At 41.9% G+C, this 12,201-nt stretch overlaps 1 protein-coding gene across 1 annotated transcript; it reads left to right on the top strand.

Annotated features, from left to right (window-relative positions):
- Nucleotides 1-315: 315 nt before the first annotated feature.
- Nucleotides 316-11,684, top strand: GPNMB (glycoprotein (transmembrane) nmb; the record flags this gene model as incomplete). The annotated part of the gene is made up of 9 exons (XM_010158932.1): nt 316-385; nt 4,650-4,796; nt 5,510-5,653; nt 6,254-6,433; nt 7,524-7,682; nt 8,147-8,455; nt 9,607-9,729; nt 10,449-10,551; nt 11,447-11,684. Coding segments are annotated over exons 1-9 (1,473 nt in total), but the record flags the coding sequence as incomplete, so codon positions are not given.
- Nucleotides 11,685-12,201: the final 517 nt, after the last annotated feature.

The following is a 12,201-nucleotide window of genomic DNA, read 5'->3' as shown; positions in this document are numbered from 1 at the left end:
GTGCAAAGCTAGTATAAAAATGCCTGTGAGGTAAATGGTGTGGCTCTAAACAGGTCTCTCAGAAATCCCAGGGAATGCTGAAAGCAAAGGGAGTGAGTCATAAGCACATGAGCTGAAAGCTGAAGACAAAATCATGCATCTCTGCTTAATTCCATCACATGATGAGTCCTGGGGCCCTTCATTTAATCGGAGAGCACAGCAGTGGCGAAACTTCATTCTCACTTCTCAGCGGGGACCAGAGGAGTTACGGTGTGCAGGCACCGGGCACTCTCTGCTCCTCTGCGTGCACCAAGCCGACGCAGGGTCTCCCGCACCATGAGCGGAGTTGGGCGCCACCTTGGATTCCTGCTCCTGGCCGAAGCGGTGCTGTGTGCTGCCGCCACACGTGAGTGCTTCCTTCACCCCGACCCCTCTCCCTGCCTCTGCGGGTTCGAAGTCGCGAGCCACGCTGCAAACACGGCTGCTCCTTGCACGTGTAGCGGTTGCTGGAGCTGTGCCCAGGAACCGGTAGGCGACAGCTAGCTCCAACCCAGGGTTGCCTAGCTCTGGGTAACGATGTCACCTGAGCTGGAAAAATATGCCGAGAGCTTATCAGCATGTTCGGTTATCTGTTTCGTGCACTCCACAGATACGCAGAGCTGACTAGAGCTAAGCCTTGGATCATTTCAACACACTGCTAACAGTGTTTCTCCAGCTCAGAGCATGGCTAGAAAGGCAGATGCAGAATGGACTTCTCCCAGTTTGCTCAGCTCAGCTGCGCCTGGGATAAGCCGGGTCAGAGGCAGTGCTCCCTGCTGGGACTCCCAGACGTGGGGATCCCCAGCCTCTGGGAGCCCAGTCAAGGAATGAGATCGTCAAGCTCTGGTGGGCAGGCGATGGGCTGGTCCTCTGCTTCTTTCCAGGCTCCCAGCTTGATTCAAGTCTTAGGCTGACATTGCGCTCAGGGCTGGGAACCCAGAAGTGGGATTTTAGGCTCAAATCCCAGAATTTACACTAAGGAAACTGAAGACTTAAAATCTGAGGTTCAGCTGTGCATCTATCTAGCCTTGTACCTGTCTCCAGTGAGAAACAGTTACATTTAACTCTGCAGAATTTCTTAGTTTTATTCTTAAGTTATTGAGTCTCATACCGTCTACCCCTCTACTACTTTAAGATGCTGTCTTCAGTAGATTAAAGAACTTTAGCTGTTTTTCAGATTATCAACATTTTAAATTATTTCAACAACTGAGAAAACTGGCTGCTTATTCACAACTTTCGATTCATATAACCTAACCAAATATTTATTCATGTGAAACTCTTCATTCTTATCCCACGGTAACCGAGTTCCTTTATGTGCCTTTAGCAAGGGACCTCATCAAATGTGTCTGGCACTCAAGCAGACTGTAACAAACAGGTCAGCCTTGTTCCCATGCTCTCTGGCTCCCTCAGCAAAACACAAATGTATTTGTGAGGAATGCACTCCTTTTACGGCGTATCAACCCCCTGTATCAGCTAACTCTGTCGCTGCACTTTCTACCAGCTTCTCCAACTTGAGCTTCCAACTTTTTTGTAATCCTCTAAATCTGCCCTGGACGTGTTTTTAAAAACTGTCATCACATTTGCCAACTTTTATTTCTCGGCCACTGAAGCAGTTTGAAGCAAGATGTTACATGCTATGGTTAATGGCACATTTATTTCACTCTTGAATAACTTCCAGATTTTTTGAGCCACCCAATCTAGACAACTTCATTTTGTTGATTTGTTCTATAATTATTTTTTTTGTGCCAACACTTTGTTTTGAGAGAGATTCTCCATCATTGTAAAGGAAAATTCTAGCACAGACACCTCTTAGGCTTCTCCTTGTGAATGAAAATGTACACTAATGTATTTGACTTTTGTCCTTTATCTTCCCTGAATGCTTCTTCCATGTCTACATCATCTTCTGGCCCCACAGACTTTCTGGCAAGCTTTCCACTACTTTTGTACTTGGAAAAAAAAACTTTAAAAAATTAATTACTAGTTTTTATGGGTTTGGAAGTTGTTCTTCAGATTGTATTTTTTCCTGCTTTATTACATTTCTACATGTAACTTGAAAGAGTCATTTATTTTCTGTCTCCTTAGCTTGGCCATAACATCAGCCTTTTCACTTCCAATACACTTTCATCCTCTTTAGCTGGGTCATCTTTTTATTACTGTTGCTCTAACACTGGCTTTCGTTCTCTCTTTCACGGCTAACACACTGTCACAGGAAAAGCTGAACTTCTTGACTTTGCTACATTTTTCACCAAAATGAAAACCAGAATGAGAAAGAAGAAAATCAATCAGAGTATAAGATCTTTTCTTCTATGATCACCTCACCAAAACTATTAGAGTAATCATTTCCTTGGAATGTAATATCACTGTCTATTTTGAACTGAATCGCTCTAATTTTGGTTATGACCAACATCTGTTCCTGAATGGCTTTAATTTTTAAAGATGAAATACATTAAAACTTTTTGTTCCTTTAAATTCAGCAACTGAAAATCTTCAGTTCCATGTATTAGAGAAACTAGTGCTGAAGTCTTTGCTCATCTGAAAAAATGTCTTGGTCTTGTCCCGCAGCTTGTGAAATGTTTTCTATTTGACTGGAATAAACAAAGCTCATCAGGGAGGCACAGAAAAGCCTAAGGAGCTTGTGATTTAGCAGGAGTGACCATACTTATTACCACAGCTGGACAAGAAAATTACTTCTGATTTGAAGGACTGTTATTGAAAATTCAAAATTAAAAGCAATTATAAAATTAAAAGTGTTCCAGCTCTTTTTGAGGAATTATGCATTTGGGGAAAAAAACAGTGATTGAAATGTTTTGACCTGACAAAATCAAAACATTTTTATTCATGAAGTAATTTTTAGATAAAAATCAAAGAGAATGGGAAAAAGAAATTAGGAAAAAATCTCTAGCCACTTACTTTCAAATAACTTTCAAAACCTTAATTTAATGACATAAAATGTAAGTGAACTTGATAAGCCTTTCTGAAATACTTTTATAGCTGTTAATCTGTTTTTTTTCCTGAGAAAAGTTTCTGAAGGACACCATTACCCAACTCTTCTTCTGACCGAGACCGAAAACAATACAGCATGTGATACAGGCCATTAAGTAAATACCAGTGATGATATTATGCTTTCGTCACATCAAAATATATTAAATCTGCAGGAAAGACTTGATTCAAGTGCTTTAAGTGAGTCTGCGGGGAGTGCCTGAAGGGCAAAATACCGTGGGAGAATACGCCTCTGAGTGCAAAATCTGTTCTTTCCCTCGAACCTTTCAGTCCTCAAGACCCTGGGGAGAGAGCTACCAACATCAGTTCAGAGTGACCACTGAGATGGGACTGGCTGAGGGATGTCCTTCCTGCCCAGCAGCAACCTCAGTGGGCAACAACACATCAGGAGAAAGCAGCTCCTGCCTCTTCTTCAGTGCTGTTTCTCTGGTTCTCCCTTGCAGTAATATTAGGAGTCACATGCCCATAAAGACGGTGCCAAGTCTGGCTACACCTGCTCTGTGCCTTTTCCAAAACCTGGAGGAACTCCAACACAGGCAGTTACATTACAGTGCACAGGGCCATTCCTGCCCTTCTTACAGGTGTCTGCATTTTCCTTAAAATCAGCCAGCTCTTTGTTGCACTTGGGTATAAATCTCAAAAGCATTCAGCATTAGCTACCTTTAAAACAAAGCCACGAAAAGCAGAAGAAATCCTAACTCCCTTGATGTTGTGACACGCCCAGCAGTTCCCTGATTAACATGACAGAGTTCTTCAAAGCCCCCAGGCTTTAATGGAACTCTGCTTAGGAGCCTCCTTGCAAACAGACCTTTATGGCATCCTCCAGTGGTTGACATGTTCCTACAGGTTACTTGGATAGTTACTTTGCTTTTAATTATGTGTACTTGTGACAGAAAGAGGGATCCTAGAAGGCCTGGGAAAAGTTGAGCCCATCATTTGTAGTAATATGAGAAGAAAGACATTATTAAAATTATGTAAGATCTGAGCCATTTTAAAGTAATAGGCATGAAGCTAATACGTTTTTGTTGTTATATTATAAACACATTGAATTTACTATTCAGCTCTAAATTTCCTTTTCTGGAAATACCAGCTTCTGTTACAATTGGTTCCACCCCTCCCACCCAAACCACCAGCCAATTCACCAAAGAAGCTTCACTGGGTCAAAATTAATTTCTGACATAACTTCCACTAGAGCACAACTCAGACACAGAGTGAATTTATCCCGTGACCCTTTTACTCACAGATTTATTACCAGGCAAGCACTAAGCAGACAGCAATCAAGCAACCTCTACAACTAGCCTGACGGTTGCAGGGTTATGTCCATTCATACAAACAATTACTCTGATACAGTCAACATGTTGTAAGACTCGTTATTCTTTCTCTGGAAGGTTGCAATAGTGCAAGTACAAAAATGTCAGCCTGTCAGTGGTGGAATTGTCTTTACGTTGGTTATAGCTGATGTAAGTGTTCATAGCTGCGATGATAAAATTCCGTAACTTTTCACTGGTGAAGAGTTTTCTAATCAGCACAAGAACGTAGTTGCAAAAAGAAGGCTGTTCAGCACAAGAGCACTGTCTTTGTAGGGTGGTAGGGAAAATGCTATTACATCGCCTGTTCTTTTTCCTCTCTAGGGTTTCAAGATGTGCTGAGCCAAGGAAGAACACCTGTCACATCCTACAAGAAGTTACAAGGTTGGTCCAGTGATCAAAATAAATGGAATGAAGAGCTTTATCCTTTCTGGGAAGATGGAGATCCCAGATGGAAGGACTGCTGGAAAGGTAATTGCACATATGTAATTCAAAAACACTAAGAAGATTGGCCAGAAAATCCACATCATTGAGGAGTACAGGTGCTACAGTGCTTTTTCATGGGTGCAATATCCACCCCTGCTGCAAGGAATAGCAAATGAGGGACGATTGGCTTTGATACCTTTCCCAGTATGCTGTTTGAGGGAGCAGAACAGCACGTTTAAGCTACAGTACATGCTTTCCCATGACTCACAGTCTCAGCCATTAATACTCACCAAGTCTTGATGGCCAGGGCTCTAGGACAATCCATTGTTTGAAATGTGCTCTACAGGACTGGTAGCTTAAGCTGCTGTCTCAGTAAGGCATTGTGGGCTCCAGCTTGACAACTTCAGTGAAGACCCTGTTTATTATCACCTGGTCTGAGTTGGGGTCTAAAGGCTGTATCCCGGGGGAGAAACAGAAATATTCTCCTTCAGAATATATTGACCCTCATGAGCAAAAAATCATGTTCTCGGCTCTAAGAAGGAAACGAATGACAGGCCAGTAAGCAATGCGGGGGGATACGATGACTCCCTCTGGTTGTTCTAAGTTGGGGTTTTGATAAGAGTACAAGTGACTTAGTAGCAGAAAACCCCTTGGAAATAGAGGAATCCATAAAGCATTTCTAACGAAAAGAGTGCATAGCTGAAGGCAGCTGCTGCTCTGATGCATCCTTTACTGAAGACCAGTTTTCTTTTCTACAGGCGGAAGGGTGACAGCCAAACTGGACACTGATAGCCCAGCACTGGTAGGATCCAACATGACCTTTGTTGTGACTCTCCAGTTTCCCAAGTGCCAGAAAGAAGACGATGATGGCAACATAATATACAAGAGAAACTGTACCCAGGGTAGGTAACGGCAGTCTCCCTGCACTGTACACTCTATGACTATGGCGCTTTGTTAACTGCTGATACCCATTCCCTACTTAATATTTGTTGTGCTCTTTGGGAAAGGAAACTGTTGCTTTATTATTCAGAAAGGAATGGAATTTCACGTCTAAGTTATTTAAAGGTGCCATAGAAAACTGTTCTGACAAAACAAAGTAAGTCACTTCCTCACAGTGCCTCCATGGCTGCCATTTCTACCTGAAATTTTAGATTCTGCTTGCCAGATGTCCAGGCAGCCCTACTAACTCCGGTGCAACAGTAGCACCCTGTGTAGTCAACAGCAAGTTCTGGGCAAGCAATTTTAAATTGTGTCTGGCCAATGAGACACTAATTTGTTTGTTTGTTTCTAATCAAAACAATACCAAACCAGAACAATTTGGTGTTTATATTAAAACCAAACAAAGCATGATCTTAGAAAAAATGAGTATCAGCCAAAAAATACCACACTTAACCTGTTGTTTAAATGCAGCAACTGCTGTAATCCGGGGTGTCTGCCTCCTGTTTCCTGACTTTCTGCACATCTCTCTGTTGACTGGGAACATGTTTTATTTCTACACTTAGATTCTCCAGCGTCCCAGGATCAGCAAATCTATGTCTACAACTGGACTGAATGGATCGACAGCTGTGGCTGGGAAAACTGCACAAGCAACCACAGCCATAATGTGTTCCCAGACGGGAGACCTTTCCCTCATTATCCTGGCTGGAGGAGAAGGAACTTTGTCTATGTGTTTCACACATTTGGTTAGTACTGCCACACATCCCTTGGTTTGGCTGTCGCTGCAAAGCCTGTACCCACTCTGTACACTGACTCATTTGTCGAGTATGTTTTATTAAAAGCCCTTTAAGAAGGATTTCATGCTGTTGAGTGGAGATCCTGAATTCATTCCCTGGTTCCAGAAGGGCCATCAACTGCTTGGTCTGGAAATCATGGATTACCAGGAGATTCTCTTTAAATCTGCATTCACAGTAGTACCACTGAAGAAAATTAATTTCTTTTCAGTAGTACTCGAGATACTTTTCTAGGAAAACAGAGGATCCGAGCAGGTCAGTCAGATGATTTGCTGACTGCTCGCTGCCACTTCAGATTCTTAAATTTAAGAGAGACCTTAGCGCTGTATATCTTCAGATCCGTCTAATGGTGCGGCGTTTCTTGCCTCTGGGGAGAAAGTGAAAACTGCCACTGACTGTGTGGTACTGATTTGGTCACAGATGCTGATTTTCAGTGTTTACAGCTCCTGAGTATGTAACAATAGGACTATTCCTGACACTGGCTACATACTAATTCTTAGTATCCTGAGTTAGCTTGGCTAAATCAGTATTAGCATCAGCATGAGTAATAAAAATAATTACTATGTCTAAAATTTTACATAGAGGTGATACTATTTACCTACCTCAATCAACTGTTACAAAGACAAATAAGCAAATGTACACCAAGGGCTCTAGGCTACAAAGCAAGAGGTATTGTATCTTCTTGGTACACTGAAAGCGTACAAGCACAAGATAACTTAAAATGCCTAAGAAGTAACACCATCCACTGCATAATCCTAATAGCTTAATGTAATGTAGTTGCCTTGGCAAATGCCTTTTCTTAGATCAGTGAAATCTGGGACATCTTTCTGACACCTTTGAAAAAAACACAGGAATAGCGGGAGTAAACACGCTGTGAAAGTATTCAGTCCTGCAAAAACACCTGCCAGATAACTGAAAGACAACTCTAAACTATTCATTTTAATTTAGACAAGCCAAGAGTCACACAGATGTTGCTTCTCTTAAAACAGCTTGTACCTAGGCTGAAGGGGAAAACATGTTTTAAGTTCATGTTCTGTTTCAGGCCAGTACTACGAAACAATTGGACGATCTTCAGCAATGTTTTCAGTCAACACAGCAAATATCACTCTTGGCAAACACATGATGGTGGTATCCGTTTACAGGAGAGGGCACTCGGCATACGTTCCAGTTGCAAGAGTGAGGGCCATTTATATTGTAACAGGTGAGTGTGCTGGAATAAACTGTAACAAAAACTGGGGGGTATGTGTTGTTTAGGCGTTGAAAGAATTCAGCGCAAGCATCACCTGGCGCAAGAAGACATTGGCCCAAGGAAGGTTTTTAATATGAATGTGGAATCTCTGGTAAATTGCCCTGAGTAGTTTAATTTCCCTTTGTATCTACCTCAGTTGTGACACCTCTACTTTGTAATGACAAATGATTTATGAGAGGAAATGCAGGCTTCCACAGATGCCTGTGATTCCTCATTTGTTCCCTTACTTTCTGGGTAACTGTCTCCTACTGACATGCACTCCTCAAAGCAGTAAATCGAATTAGAGTAGAAACCCATGTTGAAGATACTAATGTCTCAGATTCTGACTGCTGCTGTTCAGGGACACTGGAACTGTTTGTTATTTGCAGCCAGGGATGTACGCTTTATTTATTTACTTCCTTTTTTTCCCCCTCCAGACAAAATTCCAGTATTTGTGAGTATGTTCCAAAAACATGACCGCAACATCTCCGACTCCATTTTTATCAAAGACTCACCCATCACATTTGATGTGAAGATCCACGACCCCAGCTACTATCTTAACAATTCTGCCATCTCCTACAAGTGGAATTTTGGAGATGGAAGCGGCTTGTTTGTAGCCAGCAGTTCCACTACATCTCACACCTATACTCTGCAAGGAAACTTCACTCTGAATTTAACTGTCCAAGCCATTATACCGGTACCTTGCAGGCCAGTAACACCCACTGCAGCACTGCCCACCTCGGCAGGTAAGCCTTTATTGAATAGCAGTGATATTAGGAGCTACGCTAAAACTTGAAATTCTGGTATTTTAATTTCATCACTTTAGAATTTTTACCGTCAGCAATGAAAGAGCTGCAAGGATCTGCAAACACTATAAATTGGTTTAGAGACAGAATCAATAAGGATAAACTCTTCTATGATTCTGTGGTAGGCATCACTTACACATTTAACACATTACACATGCAGTTCTACCAGCCCAGTGACAGCACACAGAGGTCTTCAGGTGGACATGCAGTACATACAAATTTGGTTTTATACCCTCCACCACACCAGGTCAAGTGGTAGCCTTGCCTACTCAGGGTCATCTTCTGAGGTAAGGTGTAAATTTTAATTGAGAAAGAGGTATTTCAGAACATACAGCCAGTTCCTTTCTGGTTTGCATTAATTTCCACCCAAAATTAAATTAGACTGAATTGAACCAGAAAAGAAAGAATTACCCATATTCCAAAATACGGCTTTTCCACTTTAAATTTATGCACTATCGTATTTCAGACAAGCTTTCATTATGTTCAGCATCGGTTTTTCATCTCAGAGGGTTTTAAGGTTTGCAAAAGGCCTTCAAGTTTCAGCCTGGGTAGTTATAATATTCCTACTATTAAATTGTAAATGTGACTGCATTTTTCAAATTTAAGAATTTTAATATGTGCTTTTACCAAAATGTTGAGTGAGAATGAAAAATTAAAGGAAAGGTATAATTTTCACCACTTCCCCTCTTAATTTTTCCACTAGCTGTAGTGTGGAGCAAAGGGAAAATACCTGCTTTTAAAGAAAGCATTTTAAACTTTTTATTGGCCTTTGGTTTTCTTCTATAATTGATTTGGGAATTTTAAAGAAGTGTTTAATTATATCAAAACTTTTGGTCTCGCTTTTATTTCAGAGAGATGGGTGACTAGCAAGTTGGCTTTTAGAGTGATGCTAGCCGGGCCACTGCAGGGATGTGTGTTTTCCTTAAAGCTTATTGCCATGATCCCATACAGATACGTACATGACGGCACAGCTGCAAACTGCTCACTACTGACCTATGCAATGAATGCAGCTGAGGCATATGGCTGTGTTCAGAATACCTCTAAGCAGAACTTGCTCTAAAGCTGCCTATCTGTTCCTCCTCCCTCAACAGTAACAACCAGAGCATCTTCTGATTCAGACTCCTCTACCACTGTCGAGTTAATGGAAGATAATCCTGATGAAGGCTGCCATATTTACAGAAATGGATACTATACAAATGGCATCTCTGTTGTAGGTAAGGATGTGGGTCAACACCTCAACAGAGGAACGGAGTTAATAATGTACAACAACATGTGGTGGAGATAATGTTTCTTTAGGCTCTCTTTTACCAAATATGTGAGACCCACAATAAGATCCTTCTCTTGGACCTAATTTTGAAAGATTAATGTACAGACAGCTAACTGGCTGACTTCGGTTTCCTTATACGCTCTGCCAGGACCTAGTGACGGAGGTTATAGCGCCCTGGTTTCAGTCACGTGAGGCTGGGCCTTGGTCTGGATGCCTGCTGATGGCATCCCATGCTATGTGTGGTGCTTCCAGGCACAGGGGCTGGAAAACGGCGAGTGGGGACATGCACCATGGCAATGCATTCTATATCATCAGCTTCTGAACCTGTCACACCTGAAGCACACTGGCTTGGGGGAGGCACATAATGTTGAATTGACCTTGGTATGCACAGAAGCCACGGGCAGTGGGACAGGAAAGTGATACAGTAAAATTAATAACTAAATAATAATAATGGAAAACTAAAGCAGAGCAGAAAGGAGCAGCCTCACAGGGAAAGCACTGGAAAATTTCTCAGCTTTCAAACCCTTCAAGAGGAGTGCTAAGGGAGGGAGGAGGTTATGGAAAACAAGACCTGAACTGAGCATCAGCCAAACACTTGAGGTTCTGTACACACAGACTTCAGAGCTTGTCCTGTGTCCTACCACTGACATCTGTTTCCTCTCCCAGAGGGAATCCTTGAGGTAAATATTATTCAGATGATGAGCATCCAGATGACAGCAAGTCAAGCTGAAAACTCACTGGTTGACTTTGTTGTTACCTGCCAAGGGAGGTAAGTGTGTGAATGAAACTGTCAATCTTCCCTCTTTAAAAACAATGAGGTGCTGGAACACTGTCTGCACTTAGATGCAGCTGCATGAACAGAAGTTGGGAACTGCAGTGTTTCTATTTCTTGACTGGAACTAAATATAATGCAAGTCTCATTTGTAAACCTCAGCAATAGAGGTTACTGCCAGGCTATTAGGATTCAGAACAATGTCAATCCTCAGTAAAAATAAGAGAACTAGATGGTGGGGAGAAACAATTCTATATTTTCCTGGCCAAGACAAGATTTCAGCACTTACTGTAAAAAGGGAAGCAGACTACTGAAATTGGATGGAAACCCTTTCTTTTTGGCCATGATTTTTTGACACTTACAGAGTGCGTCCAAGCAATTTCTTGGATAGGAAAACATTGCCCTAATACTCCTGGCTTCTAGAAGGGGATTAGAGTTCAGAGGACTGAGAAGTACAAGAATTGTCTTGGTAATGCAACTGGAAAACAATTAACCTCTCTTAAGTTAACATTTACTTTTTTGGCACATGATGCTACATATAAGAATTTGCATTCCTTTCTTAATGATCTGTATTAAAGGTAATGGACTTTATAAGATGTTTTGAGGCAGGTAATTCTGTGATCACCATAATGTTAGATAATATGTTAAACAAGCAGATAATTTTACAGATAGTATATATGCATTTTAATGAAACTCACATGTATGTATATATAAAATGTATAGGTTTGTATAAAATATATATAGTTTATTAACAAAACACTCTTAAATCACTACAGTGACACTGATGTCAGTAAACAGGCCCTAGCATAAAACTGGGATATCAGTGCAATGTGTCTATGAACTGGGCTAACAGGACATCACAGATGCAATGTGTTCCCTCTCCCCATCCCAGTCTCCCCACAGATGTCTGCACAGTAGTTTCTGACCCCACGTGCCAGGTGTCCAAGAGCGTGGTATGCGACCCCATCATCGTCACTGATGAGTGCTCACTCACCGTCAGGAGAGCTTTTGAGGAACCAGGAACATACTGTATAAACATCACCTTGGGGGACGACACAAGTCAAGCCCTTGCCAGCGCGCTGATTTCCATAAATGGAGGTGAGTCCACACAGAGCAGATGCGGGTCATCTGTGAGTCGCTTCTCCCCGTGGTCATTTCCCTGCAAGGGAGAAGAGCACAGGAATTTACATGGGGCTTTTATTATGCCTGGAGGCCTCAGCTGAGGCTGTGCCAGCTTGTGTGAGAGTCCATGCAAAGAGAGAGAGATGATCCTTTCCCAACAAGAATTTTAGATATTAGAACTTGGTTTGATTTATGTTTACAATCCAATGAGCACAGTAATTACACAAACCCCTCAGTAACAGAGAATATGAACAGTTCTTAAGCCATAATGTACTTTTTCCACAGAATATGCTGGGAAAAAAAGCCAGCCTACTCCACACATGGAGAAATAGAGAGGAATTCAGCTCACTTGAGACAGAATTAAAGTCTGCAGCTGAGCTGGCCACCCTGGGCCCTCTTTGTAGCCCATTGACCTTGACCAGGTTTCTATGTCTACATGAGGATAAGATAAGTCAGGTTCTGGAAAGATCTGTGTAACAGCCATTGATGAGAGTCTGCCCAGGGTGACTATCGCTGGCCAGGAGG

The sequence above is a fragment of the Eurypyga helias genome, unplaced genomic scaffold (genome assembly GCF_000690775.1).
Source record: "Eurypyga helias isolate BGI_N326 unplaced genomic scaffold, ASM69077v1 scaffold25289, whole genome shotgun sequence".
Lineage (NCBI taxonomy): Eukaryota > Metazoa > Chordata > Aves > Eurypygiformes > Eurypygidae > Eurypyga > Eurypyga helias.
This window is presented reverse-complemented; position numbering and strand designations above follow the sequence as displayed.